Source organism: Cervus elaphus, chromosome X (assembly GCF_910594005.1).
Source record: "Cervus elaphus chromosome X, mCerEla1.1, whole genome shotgun sequence".
Lineage (NCBI taxonomy): Eukaryota > Metazoa > Chordata > Mammalia > Artiodactyla > Cervidae > Cervus > Cervus elaphus.
Window position 1 is genome coordinate 13,585,217 of NC_057848.1, and position 14,135 is coordinate 13,599,351.

At 43.9% G+C, this 14,135-nt stretch overlaps 1 protein-coding gene across 1 annotated transcript in view; it reads left to right on the plus strand.

The window, feature by feature from the left end:
- Positions 1–1,925, plus strand: part of LOC122690746 (proto-oncogene tyrosine-protein kinase receptor Ret-like) — a 34,323-nt gene extending 32,398 nt beyond the window's left edge. The window contains 3 exon segments of the mRNA XM_043897668.1: positions 77–155; positions 157–180; positions 1,654–1,925. Coding sequence (XP_043753603.1) covers positions 77–155; positions 157–180; positions 1,654–1,833 — 283 coding nt within the window. The 3' untranslated portion in view covers positions 1,834–1,925.
- The last annotated feature ends 12,210 nt before the right edge of the window (positions 1,926–14,135 follow it).

The following is a 14,135-nucleotide window of genomic DNA, read 5'->3' on the forward strand; positions in this document are numbered from 1 at the left end:
GCACTGTACTGGGTGTGGTGGTTGTGACTGGGCAATCCTTGCTGGATTGTCACCACCCACCTGTTTGTCTCACCAGGTACAGTCTAATGCTGCAGTGCTGGAAGCGGGAACCAGACAAGAGGCCAGTGTTTGCCGACATCAGCAAAGACCTAGATATCTAAGATGATGGTTAAGAGCAGAGTGAGTACCCGGAGCCAATCCCTGGTGCCACTTCCCTCACCCCAGTTCATGGAATTCCCAATACAAAGGCAGAGTGCGGCTGTGCAGAGTGAGATGGTCATGTCGTCTCCTGGTAGGGGGCAGGGCAGACTGGGGGCAGGGGGCGGGGCGGGCACGAACCTTTATCCTTAATCCAGGCCTCTTGGACTTCTTGAAATTAGGGAGAAACCAGGATTTTTACCTTGACACTTAGGAAGAGCCCTCCACAGACAGGGGTGGGAAGAAGATATGCCAAAGCCAAACAAAATTATTTTCAATAATGGAACTTGAGGAAGTAAAGTTGGAATGAATGTGTCCTAAATTCAGATTCTATGAAGGGTCTGGCTAGGGGTGGGAAGTGAAGGGAGCAGTGGAAACTGTGACAAATAGTAACCTACCAGCTGGCTCTGAAGGACCTGTTACCATAGACAATGTAACCTGTAGGAATAAGAGTGCCAGCATGCCAGGGCTTTTTAAGGGATGTTTATGTTTCCCAGTTTTTATAGCAATTTCCAAAAGCTCAGTGTGGGCCAAACAACATATCTGTGTGCCTCCAGTTTACAACTCTAGGTGATAGAGGAAATCAACACAGTTTTCACTAATATTGATTGGGCAATGGGCTGCCTCCTGTATTCTGCCTTAGATGCTGGGGATGCAAGTAAAGAAAATAGACACAGACCTTGCTTGCCCTCTGGTGGTTTCATCCTTAAATTGACACAGTTACTGAAAGTTGTCATTTCTCCAAACATGGAAGGCAAGATGCATGGACTGGGCCCCTTGGAATAAAACCCAACCTTGGTGTATCGTTTGGGCACATCCTATGATTTGCCCTAAACAGAGGTAATAGCTGATGCCTACAAACAGCTTTCCTAGAACAGTGCTGAGAACCAGCCAGAAACACACTGGAAGCATTCTTGACACCTTTAACCAGGGCAGTGGAAGTAGCCGGTCCTCACAAATCATCCTGCTTGGGAGCTGAAGCCTCTAGCAGCATCTTATGCAAAACCCACACCGATGACTCAGATTTCTTGGTCCTGACTTGATATTGGAGATGGCAGGAGTGCCTGGAGGGAAGCCAGAAAGTGTGGAGCAGATGGGGAATGTGTCTTGGCCTTCCCACATGAGTCACGGGACTGCAATCCCAGAGCCTCAGGTTTTATAAACAGGCCTGTTCTCCAGTGCTGGGCCTGGTGCCCCTAGCGCTGCAGAGAGAGGACCAGAACAATGAGGGAACACATTTCTGCCTCCAAGAGGTGATTTTCTGTGATGAGGACCAGAGGCTGGGGGAACTCATGCTGACAGACCTGGCCAGGGGCTCAGATCTGGCGAGAGGTTGATAGGTGCGGGGTGGGACTCGGCTGGGGCTTCTGCTATCAGGCAGGGCGGGGGTGGGGAGGGGTGGGCATGTCCAGCAATGACCTGCTCCAGGAGTGACCAGGTCTCTCTCCCTTCCAGGACTACTTGGACCTGGCCGTGTCCACCCCATCCGACTCACTGTTGTATGATGATGGCCTGTCAGAGGAGGAGACACCCCTGGGGGACTGTAATAATGTTCCCCTCCCTCGCACCCTCCCCTCCACATGGATTGAAAACAAACTCTATGGTAGAATTTCACATGCATTTACTAGATTCTAGCCACGTTGTTCCTGCTCTCTGCACTGTCCTTACTCTCTGTAATGCTTTTTAAGAGTGTTTCTGGTTTGAATGAAACCAAAGTCTGCTCTGAACCTTTTTGTTTGTAAATGTCTGACTTTGCATCCATTTACATTTAGGCATTTTTTTTAAAACTATGTTTTTTTTAAAGGATGTGAAAATATGTGTGATGATCACATTGCCCAGCAGCTTAAGATGATAGAGGAGAGGGCGGGGCAGAACTCTCAGGGGATTTTTTTTTTTTTGGCTCCTCGCATTTTTCACACCTTTTCATGCTCCTCGCATTTTTCACACCTTTTCATGCTCCTCGTCTTTTTTTTTTTTTTTTGCTCCTCGTATTTTTCTCCCCTTTTCCTGCTCCTGGGATTTTTCACACTTTTCTTGCTCCTCGTATTTTCACACTTTTGATGCTCCTGTTATTTTTCACACTTTTCTGCTCCTCGTATTTTTCTGTTTTTTTTTTTTTTTTTTGCTCTTCGTATTTTTCTCCCCTTTTCCTGCTCCTGGGATTTTTCACACTTTTCTTGCTCCTCGTATTTCCACACTTTTGATCCTCCTCTTATTTTCCCCCCTTGTCTGCTCCTCGTATTTTTCTTTTTTTTTGCTCCTCGTATTCTTCTCCCCTTTTTCTTCTCCTCGTGTTTTTCCCGCTTTTCTTGCTCCTCGTATTTCCACACTTTTGATCCTCCTCTTATTTTCCCCCCTTGTCTGCTCCTCGTATTTTTCTTTTTCTTTTTTTTTTTTCGCTCCTCGTATTCTTCTCCCTTTTTTCTTCGCCTCGGGTTTTTCAAACCTTTCTTGTTCCTCGTATTTCCACACTTTTGATCCTCCTCTTATTTTTCCCCCTTTTCTGCTCCTCGTATTTTTCTTTTTTTTTTTTTTTCGCTCCTCGTATTGTTCTCCCCTTTTTCTTCTCCTCGTGTTTTTCCCACTTTTCCTGCTCCTCGTATTTCCACACTTTTGATCCACCTCTTATTTTCCCCCCTTTTCTGCTCCTCGTATTTTTCTTTTTTTTTTTGCTCCTCGTATTGTTCTCCCCTTTTTCTTCTCCTCGTGTTTTTCCCACTTTTCTTGCTCCTCGTATTTCCACACTTTTGATCCTCCTCTTATTTTCCCCCCTTGTCTGCTCCTCGTATTTTTCTTTTTCTTTTTGCTCCTCGTATTGTTCTCCCCTTTTTCTTCTCCTCGTGTTTTTCCCACTTTTCGTGCTCCTCGTATTTCCACACTTTTGATCCTCCTCTTATTTTTCCCCCTTGTCTGCTCCTCGAATTTTTCTTTTCTTTTTTTTTTTGCTCCTCGTATTGTTCTCCCCTTTTTCTTCTCCTCGTGTTTTTCCCACTTTTCTTGCTCCTCATATTTCCACACTTTTGATCCTCCTCTTATTTTCCCCCCTTTTCTGCTCCTCGTATTTTCTTTTTTTTTTTTTTTGCTCCTCGTATTGTTCTCCCCTTTTGCGTCTCCTCGTGTTTTTCCCACTTTTCTTGCTCCTCGTATTTCCACACTTTTGATCCTCCTCTTATTTTTCCCCCTTGTCTGCTCCTTGACTTTTTCTTTTCTTTTTTTTTTTGCTCCTCGTATTGTTCTCCCATTTTTCTTCTCCTCGTGTTTTTCCCACTTTTCTTGCTCCTCGTATCTCCACACTTTTGATCCTCCTCTTATTTTCCCCCATTGTCTGCTCCTCGTATTTTTCTTTTTTTTTTTTGCTCCTCGTATTGTTCTCCCCTTTTTCTTCTCCTCGTGTTTTTCCCACTTTTCTTGCTCCTCGTATTTCCACACTTTTGATCCTCCTCTTATTTTCCCCCCTTGTCTGCTCCTCGTATTTGTCTTTTATTTTTATTTTTTTGCTCCTCGTATTGTTCTCCACTTTTTCTTCTCCTCGTGTTTTTCACACTTTTCTTGCTCCTCGTATCTCCACACTTTTGATCCTCCTCTTACTTTCCCCCCTTGTCTGCTCCTCAAATTTTTCTTTTCTTTTTTTTTTTGCTCCTCGTATTGTTCTCCACTTTTTCTTCTCCTCGTGTTTTTCACACTTTTCTTGCTCCTCGTATTTCCACACTTTTGATCCTCCTCTTATTTTTCCCCCTTGTCTGCTCCACGTATTTTTTTTTTCTTTTTTTTTTTTGCTCCTCGGATTGTTCTCCCCTTTTTCTTCGCCTCGGGTTTTTCACACTTCTCTTACTCCACGTAGTGGCATACTGTTGATCCTCCTCTGATTTTCGCCCCTTGTGTTCTCCTCGTTTTTGTATTTTGCTTTTTTTTTCTTGCTCCTCGTATTCTTCTCCCCTGTTTCTTCGCCTCGGGTTTTTCACACTTCTCTTGCTCCTCGTAGTGGCATACTGTTGATCCTCCTCTGATTTTCGCCCCTTGTGTTCTCCTCGTTTTTGTATTTTGCTTTTTTTTTCTTGCTCCTCCTATTCTTCTCCCCTGTTTCTTCGCCTCGGGTTTTTCACACTTCTCTTACTCCACCTAGTGCCACACTTTTGATCCTCCTCTGATTTTCGCCCCTTGTGTTCTCCTCGTTTTTGTATTTTGCTTTTTTTTTCTTGCTCCTCGTATTCTTCTCCCCTGTTTCTTCGCATCAGCATTTTCACACTTCTCTTACTCCACGTAGTGGCATACTGTTGATCCTCCTCTGATTTTCGCCCCTTGTGTTCTCCTCGTTTTTGTATTTTGCTTTTTTTTTCTTGCTCCTCGTATTCTTCTCCCCTGTTTCTTCGCATCAGCATTTTCACACTTCTCTTACTCCACGTAGTGGCATACTGTTGATCCTCCTCTGATTTTCGCCCCTTGTGTTCTCCTCGTTTTTGTATTTTGCTTTTTTTTTCTTGCTCCTCGTATTCTTCTCCCCTGTTTCTTCGCCTCGGTTTTTTCACACTTCTCTTACTCCACGTAGTGGCATACTGTTGATCCTCCTCTGATTTTCGCCCCTTGTGTTTTCCTCGTTTTTGTATTTTGCTTTTTTTTTCTTGCTCCTCGTATTCTTCTCCCCTGTTTCTTCGCCTCGGGTTTTTCACACTTCTCTTACTCCACGTAGTGGCATACTGTTGATCCTCCTCTGATTTTCGCCCCTTGTGTTCTCCTCGTTTTTGTATTTTGCTTTTTTTTTCTTGCTCCTCGTATTCTTCTCCCCTGTTTCTTCGCCTCGGGTTTTTCACACTTCTCTTACTCCACGTAGTGGCATACTGTTGATCCTCCTCTGATTTTCGCCCCTTGTGTTCTCCTCGTTTTTGTATTTTGCTTTTTTTTTCTTGCTCCTCGTATTCTTCTCCCCTGTTTCTTCGCCTCGGGTTTTTCACACTTCTCTTACTCCACGTAGTGGCATACTGTTGATCCTCCTCTGATTTTCGCCCCTTGTGTTCTCCTCGTTTTTGTATTTTGCTTTTTTTTTCTTGCTCCTCGTATTCTTCTCCCCTGTTTCTTCGCCTCGGGTTTTTCACACTTCTCTTACTCCACGTAGTGGCATACTGTTGATCCTCCTCTGATTTTCGCCCCTTGTGTTCTCCCCGTTTTTGTATTTTGCTTTTTTTTTCTTGCTCCTCGTATTCTTCTCCCCTGTTTCTTCGCCTCGGGTTTTTCACACTTCTCTTACTCCACGTAGTGCCACACTTTTGATCCTCCTCTGATTTTCGCCCCGTGTGTTCTCCTCGTTTTTGTATTTTGCTTTTTTTTTCTTGCTCCTCGTATTCTTCTCCCCTGTTTCTTCGCCTCGGGTTTTTCACACTTCTCTTACTCCACGTAGTGGCATACTGTTGATCCTCCTCTGATTTTCGCCCCTTGTGTTCTCCTCGTTTTTGTATTTTGCTTTTTTTTTCTTGCTCCTCGTATTCTTCTCCCCTGTTTCTTCGCATCAGCATTTTCACACTTCTCTTACTCCACGTAGTGGCATACTGTTGATCCTCCTCTGATTTTCGCCCCTTGTGTTCTCCTCGTTTTTGTATTTTGCTTTTTTTTTCTTGCTCCTCGTATTCTTCTCCCCTGTTTCTTCGCCTCGGGTTTTTCACACTTCTCTTACTCCACGTAGTGCCACACTTTTGATCCTCCTCTGATTTTCGCCCCTTGTGTTTTCCTCGTTTTTGTATTTTGCTTTTTTTTTCTTGCTCCTCGTATTCTTCTCCCCTGTTTCTTCGCCTCGGGTTTTTCACACTTCTCTTACTCCACGTAGTGGCATACTGTTGATCCTCCTCTGATTTTCGCCCCTTGTGTTCTCCTCCTTTTTGTATTTTGCTTTCTTTTTCTTGCTCCTCGTATTCTTCTCCCCTGTTTCTTCGCCTCGGGTTTTTCACACTTCTCTTACTCCACGTAGTGGCATACTGTTGATCCTCCTCTGATTTTCGCCCCTTGTGTTCTCCTCGTTTTTGTATTTTGCTTTTTTTTTCTTGCTCCTCGTATTCTTCTCCCCTGTTTCTTCGCCTCGGGTTTTTCACACTTCTCTTACTCCACGTAGTGCCACACTTTTGATCCTCCTCTGATTTTCGCCCCGTGTGTTCTCCTCGTTTTTGTATTTTGCTTTTTTTTTCTTGCTCCTCGTATTCTTCTCCCCTGTTTCTTCGCCTCGCGTTTTTCACACTTCTCTTACTCCACGTAGTGGCATACTGTTGATCCTCCTCTGATTTTCGCCCCTTGTGTTCTCCTCGTTTTTGTATTTTGCTTTTTTTTTCTTGCTCCTCGTATTCTTCTCCCCTGTTTCTTCGCCTCGGGTTTTTCACACTTCTCTTACTCCACGTAGTGGCATACTGTTGATCCTCCTCTGATTTTCGCCCCGTGTGTTCTCCTCGTTTTTGTATTTTGCTTTTTTTTTCTTGCTCCTCGTATTCTTCTCCCCTGTTTCTTCGCCTCGGGTTTTTCACACTTCTCTTACTCCACGTAGTGGCATACTTTTGATCCTCCTCTGATTTTCGCCCCTTGTGTTCTCCTCGTTTTTGTATTTTGCTTTTTTTTTCTTGCTCCTCGTATTCTTCTCCCCTGTTTCTTCGCCTCGGGTTTTTCACACTTCTCTTACTCCACGTAGTGGCATACTGTTGATCCTCCTCTGATTTTCGCCCCTTGTGTTCTCCTCGTTTTTGTATTTTGCTTTTTTTTTCTTGCTCCTCGTATTCTTCTCCCCTGTTTCTTCGCATCAGCATTTTCACACTTCTCTTACTCCACGTAGTGGCATACAGTTGATCCTCCTCTGATTTTCGCCCCTTGTGTTCTCCTCGTTTTTGTATTTTGCTTTTTTTTTCTTGCTCCTCGTATTCTTCTCCCCTGTTTCTTCGCCTCGGGTTTTTCACACTTCTCTTACTCCACGTAGTGCCACACTTTTGATCCTCCTCTGATTTTCGCCCCGTGTGTTCTCCTCGTTTTTGTATTTTGCTTTTTTTTTCTTGCTCCTCGTATTCTTCTCCCCTGTTTCTTCGCCTCGGGTTTTTCACACTTCTCTTACTCCACGTAGTGGCATACTGTTGATCCTCCTCTGATTTTCGCCCCTTGTGTTCTCCTCGTTTTTGTATTTTGCTTTTTTTTTCTTGCTCCTCGTATTCTTCTCCCCTGTTTCTTCGCATCAGCATTTTCACACTTCTCTTACTCCACGTAGTGGCATACTGTTGATCCTCCTCTGATTTTCGCCCCGTGTGTTCTCCTCGTTTTTGTATTTTGCTTTTTTTTTCTTGCTCCTCGTATTCTTCTCCCCTGTTTCTTCGCCTCGGGTTTTTCACACTTCTCTTACTCCACGTAGTGGCATTCTGTTGATCCTCCTCTGATTTTCGCCCCTTGTGTTCTCCTCGTTTTTGTATTTTGCTTTTTTTTTCTTGCTCCTCGTATTCTTCTCCCCTGTTTCTTCGCATCAGCATTTTCACACTTCTCTTACTCCACGTAGTGGCATACAGTTGATCCTCCTCTGATTTTCGCCCCTTGTGTTCTCCTCGTTTTTGTATTTTGCTTTTTTTTTCTTGCTCCTCGTATTCTTCTCCCCTGTTTCTTCGCCTCGGGTTTTTCACACTTCTCTTACTCCACGTAGTGCCACACTTTTGATCCTCCTCTGATTTTCGCCCCTTGTGTTTTCCTCGTTTTTGTATTTTGCTTTTTTTTTCTTGCTCCTCGTATTCTTCTCCCCTGTTTCTTCGCCTCGGGTTTTTCACACTTCTCTTACTCCACGTAGTGGCATACTGTTGATCCTCCTCTGATTTTCGCCCCTTGTGTTCTCCTCGTTTTTGTATTTTGCTTTTTTTTTCTTGCTCCTCGTATTCTTCTCCCCTGTTTCTTCGCCTCGGGTTTTTCACACTTCTCTTACTCCACGTAGTGGCATACTGTTGATCCTCCTCTGATTTTCGCCCCGTGTGTTCTCCTCGTTTTTGTATTTTGCTTTTTTTTTCTTGCTCCTCGTATTCTTCTCCCCTGTTTCTTCGCCTCGGGTTTTTCACACTTCTCTTACTCCACGTAGTGGCATACTGTTGATCCTCCTCTGATTTTCGCCCCTTGTGTTCTCCTCGTTTTTGTATTTTGCTTTTTTTTTCTTGCTCCTCGTATTCTTCTCCCCTGTTTCTTTGCCTCGGGTTTTTCACACTTCTCTTACTCCACGTAGTGGCATACTGTTGATCCTCCTCTGATTTTCGCCCCTTGTGTTCTCCTCGTTTTTGTATTTTGCTTTTTTTTTCTTGCTCCTCGTATTCTTCTCCCCTGTTTCTTCGCCTCGGGTTTTTCACACTTCTCTTACTCCACGTAGTGGCATACTGTTGATCCTCCTCTGATTTTCGCCCCGTGTGTTCTCCTCGTTTTTGTATTTTGCTTTTTTTTTCTTGCTCCTCGTATTCTTCTCCCCTGTTTCTTCGCCTCGGGTTTTTCACACTTCTCTTACTCCACGTAGTGGCATACTGTTGATCCTCCTCTGATTTTCGCCCCTTGTGTTCTCCTCGTTTTTGTATTTTGCTTTTTTTTTCTTGCTCCTCGTATTCTTCTACCCTGTTTCTTCGCCTCGGGTTTTTCACACTTCTCTTACTCCACGTAGTGGCATACTGTTGATCCTCCTCTGATTTTCGCCCCTTGTGTTCTCCTCGTTTTTGTATTTTGCTTTTTTTTTCTTGCTCCTCGTATTCTTCTCCCCTGTTTCTTCGCCTCGGGTTTTTCACACTTCTCTTACTCCACGTAGTGGCATACTGTTGATCCTCCTCTGATTTTCGCCCCTTGTGTTCTCCTCGTTTTTGTATTTTGCTTTTTTTTTCTTGCTCCTCGTATTCTTCTCCCCTGTTTCTTCGCCTCGGGTTTTTCACACTTCTCTTACTCCACGTAGTGGCATACTGTTGATCCTCCTCTGATTTTCGCCCCTTGTGTTCTCCTCGTTTTTGTATTTTGCTTTTTTTTTCTTGCTCCTCGTATTCTTCTCCCCTGTTTCTTCGCCTCGGGTTTTTCACACTTCTCTTACTCCACGTAGTGCCACACTTTTGATCCTCCTCTGATTTTCGCCCCTTGTGTTCTCCTCGTTTTTGTATTTTGCTTTTTTTTTCTTGCTCCTCGTATTCTTCTCCCCTGTTTCTTCGCCTCGGGTTTTTCACACTTCTCTTACTCCACGTAGTGGCATACTGTTGATCCTCCTCTGATTTTCGCCCCTTGTGTTCTCCTCGTTTTTGTATTTTGCTTTTTTTTTCTTGCTCCTCGTATTCTTCTCCCCTGTTTCTTCGCCTCGGGTTTTTCACACTTCTCTTACTCCACGTAGTGGCATACTGTTGATCCTCCTCTGATTTTCGCCCCTTGTGTTCTCCTCGTTTTTGTATTTTGCTTTTTTTTTCTTGCTCCTCGTATTCTTCTCCCCTGTTTCTTCGCATCAGCATTTTCACACTTCTCTTACTCCACGTAGTGGCATACTGTTGATCCTCCTCTGATTTTCGCCCCTTGTGTTCTCCTCATTTTTGTATTTTGCTTTTTTTTTCTTGCTCCTCGTATTCTTCTCCCCTGTTTCTTCGCCTCGGGTTTTTCACACTTCTCTTACTCCACGTAGTGGCATACTGTTGATCCTCCTCTGATTTTCGCCCCTTGTGTTCTCCTCGTTTTTGTATTTTGCTTTTTTTTTCTTGCTCCTCGTATTCTTCTCCCCTGTTTCTTCGCCTCGGGTTTTTCACACTTCTCTTACTCCACGTAGTGGCATACTGTTGATCCTCCTCTGATTTTCGCCCCGTGTGTTCTCCTCGTTTTTGTATTTTGCTTTTTTTTTCTTGCTCCTCGTATTCTTCTCCCCTGTTTCTTCGCCTCGGGTTTTTCACACTTCTCTTACTCCACGTAGTGGCATACTGTTGATCCTCCTCTGATTTTCGCCCCTTGTGTTCTCCTCGTTTTTGTATTTTGCTTTTTTTTTCTTGCTCCTCGTATTCTTCTCCCCTGTTTCTTCGCATCAGCATTTTCACACTTCTCTTACTCCACGTAGTGGCATACTGTTGATCCTCCTCTGATTTTCGCCCCTTGTGTTCTCCTCGTTTTTGTATTTTGCTTTTTTTTTCTTGCTCCTCGTATTCTTCTCCCCTGTTTCTTCGCCTCGGGTTTTTCACACTTCTCTTACTCCACGTAGTGCCACACTTTTGATCCTCCTCTGATTTTCGCCCCTTGTGTTTTCCTCGTTTTTGTATTTTGCTTTTTTTTTCTTGCTCCTCGTATTCTTCTCCCCTGTTTCTTCGCCTCGGGTTTTTCACACTTCTCTTACTCCACGTAGTGGCATACTGTTGATCCTCCTCTGATTTTCGCCCCTTGTGTTCTCCTCGTTTTTGTATTTTGCTTTTTTTTTCTTGCTCCTCGTATTCTTCTCCCGTTTCTTCGCATCAGCATTTTCAGACTTCTCTTACTCCACATAGTGGCATACTGTTGATCCTCCTCTGATTTTCGCCCCTTGTGTTCTCCTCGTTTTTGTATTTTGCTTTTTTTTTCTTGCTCCTCGTATTCTTCTCCCCTGTTTCTTCGCCTCGGGTTTTTCACACTTCTCTTACTCCACGTAGTGGCATACTGTTGATCCTCCTCTGATTTTCGCCCCTTGTGTTCTCCTCGTTTTTGTATTTTGCTTTTTTTTTCTTGCTCCTCGTATTCTTCTCCCCTGTTTCTTCGCCTCGGGTTTTTCACACTTCTCTTACTCCACGTAGTGGCATACTGTTGATCCTCCTCTGATTTTCGCCCCTTGTGTTCTCCTCGTTTTTGTATTTTGCTTTTTTTTTCTTGCTCCTCGTATTCTTCTCCCCTGTTTCTTCGCCTCGGGTTTTTCACACTTCTCTTACTCCACGTAGTGCCACACTTTTGATCCTCCTCTGATTTTCGCCCCGTGTGTTCTCCTCGTTTTTGTATTTTGCTTTTTTTTTCTTGCTCCTCGTATTCTTCTCCCCTGTTTCTTCGCCTCGGGTTTTTCACACTTCTCTTACTCCACGTAGTGGCATACTGTTGATCCTCCTCTGATTTTCGCCCCTTGTGTTCTCCTCGTTTTTGTATTTTGCTTTTTTTTTCTTGCTCCTCGTATTCTTCTCCCCTGTTTCTTCGCATCAGCATTTTCACACTTCTCTTACTCCACGTAGTGGCATACTGTTGATCCTCCTCTGATTTTCGCCCCTTGTGTTCTCCTCGTTTTTGTATTTTGCTTTTTTTTTCTTGCTCCTCGTATTCTTCTCCCCTGTTTCTTCGCCTCGGGTTTTTCACACTTCTCTTACTCCACGTAGTGGCATACTGTTGATCCTCCTCTGATTTTCGCGCCTTGTGTTCTCCTCGTTTTTGTATTTTGCTTTTTTTTTCTTGCTCCTCGTATTCTTCTCCCCTGTTTCTTCGCATCAGCATTTTCACACTTCTCTTACTCCACGTAGTGGCATACAGTTGATCCTCCTCTGATTTTCGCCCCTTGTGTTCTCCTCGTTTTTGTATTTTGCTTTTTTTTTCTTGCTCCTCGTATTCTTCTCCCCTGTTTCTTCGCCTCGGGTTTTTCACACTTCTCTTACTCCACGTAGTGCCACACTTTTGATCCTCCTCTGATTTTCGCCCCTTGTGTTTTCCTCGTTTTTGTATTTTGCTTTTTTTTTCTTGCTCCTCGTATTCTTCTCCCCTGTTTCTTCGCCTCGGGTTTTTCACACTTCTCTTACTCCACGTAGTGGCATACTGTTGATCCTCCTCTGATTTTCGCCCCTTGTGTTCTCCTCGTTTTTGTATTTTGCTTTTTTTTTCTTGCTCCTCGTATTCTTCTCCCCTGTTTCTTCGCCTCGGGTTTTTCACACTTCTCTTACTCCACGTAGTGGCATACTGTTGATCCTCCTCTGATTTTCGCCCCGTGTGTTCTCCTCGTTTTTGTATTTTGCTTTTTTTTTCTTGCTCCTCGTATTCTTCTCCCCTGTTTCTTCGCCTCGGGTTTTTCACACTTCTCTTACTCCACGTAGTGGCATACTGTTGATCCTCCTCTGATTTTCGCCCCTTGTGTTCTCCTCGTTTTTGTATTTTGCTTTTTTTTTCTTGCTCCTCGTATTCTTCTCCCCTGTTTCTTCGCCTCGGGTTTTTCACACTTCTCTTACTCCACGTAGTGGCATACTGTTGATCCTCCTCTGATTTTCGCCCCTTGTGTTCTCCTCGTTTTTGTATTTTGCTTTTTTTTTCTTGCTCCTCGTATTCTTCTCCCCTGTTTCTTCGCCTCGGGTTTTTCACACTTCTCTTACTCCACGTAGTGGCATACTGTTGATCCTCCTCTGATTTTCGCCCCGTGTGTTCTCCTCGTTTTTGTATTTTGCTTTTTTTTTCTTGCTCCTCGTATTCTTCTCCCCTGTTTCTTCGCCTCGGGTTTTTCACACTTCTCTTACTCCACGTAGTGGCATACTGTTGATCCTCCTCTGATTTTCGCCCCTTGTGTTCTCCTCGTTTTTGTATTTTGCTTTTTTTTTCTTGCTCCTCGTATTCTTCTACCCTGTTTCTTCGCCTCGGGTTTTTCACACTTCTCTTACTCCACGTAGTGGCATACTGTTGATCCTCCTCTGATTTTCGCCCCTTGTGTTCTCCTCGTTTTTGTATTTTGCTTTTTTTTTCTTGCTCCTCGTATTCTTCTCCCCTGTTTCTTCGCCTCGGGTTTTTCACACTTCTCTTACTCCACGTAGTGGCATACTGTTGATCCTCCTCTGATTTTCGCCCCTTGTGTTCTCCTCGTTTTTGTATTTTGCTTTTTTTTTCTTGCTCCTCGTATTCTTCTCCCCTGTTTCTTCGCCTCGGGTTTTTCACACTTCTCTTACTCCACGTAGTGGCATACTGTTGATCCTCCTCTGATTTTCGCCCCTTGTGTTCTCCTCGTTTTTGTATTTTGCTTTTTTTTTCTTGCTCCTCGTATTCTTCTCCCCTGTTTCTTCGCCTCGGGTTTTTCACACTTCTCTTACTCCACGTAGTGCCACACTTTTGATCCTCCTCTGATTTTCGCCCCTTGTGTTCTCCTCGTTTTTGTATTTTGCTTTTTTTTTCTTGCTCCTCGTATTCTTCTCCCCTGTTTCTTCGCCTCGGGTTTTTCACACTTCTCTTACTCCACGTAGTGGCATACTGTTGATCCTCCTCTGATTTTCGCCCCTTGTGTTCTCCTCGTTTTTGTATTTTGCTTTTTTTTTCTTGCTCCTCGTATTCTTCTCCCCTGTTTCTTCGCCTCGGGTTTTTCACACTTCTCTTACTCCACGTAGTGGCATACTGTTGATCCTCCTCTGATTTTCGCCCCTTGTGTTCTCCTCGTTTTTGTATTTTGCTTTTTTTTTTCTTGCTCCTCGTATTCTTCTCCCCTGTTTCTTCGCATCAGCATTTTCACACTTCTCTTACTCCACGTAGTGGCATACTGTTGATCCTCCTCTGATTTTCGCCCCTTGTGTTCTCCTCGTTTTTGTATTTTGCTTTTTTTTTCTTGCTCCTCGTATTCTTCTCCCCTGTTTCTTCGCCTCGGGTTTTTCACACTTCTCTTACTCCACGTAGTGGCATACTGTTGATCCTCCTCTGATTTTCGCCCCTTGTGTTCTCCTCGTTTTTGTATTTTGCTTTTTTTTTCTTGCTCCTCGTATTCTTCTCCCCTGTTTCTTCGCCTCGGGTTTTTCACACTTCTCTTACTCCACGTAGTGGCATAATGTTGATCCTCCTCTGATTTTCGCCCCGTGTGTTCTCCTCGTTTTTGTATTTTGCTTTTTTTTTCTTGCTCCTCGTATTCTTCTCCCCTGTTTCTTCGCCTCGGGTTTTTCACACTTCTCTTACTCCACGTAGTGGCATACTGTTGATCCTCCTCTGATTTTCGCCCCTTGTGTTCTCCTCGTTTTTGTATTTTGCTTTTTTTTTCTTGCTCCTCGTAT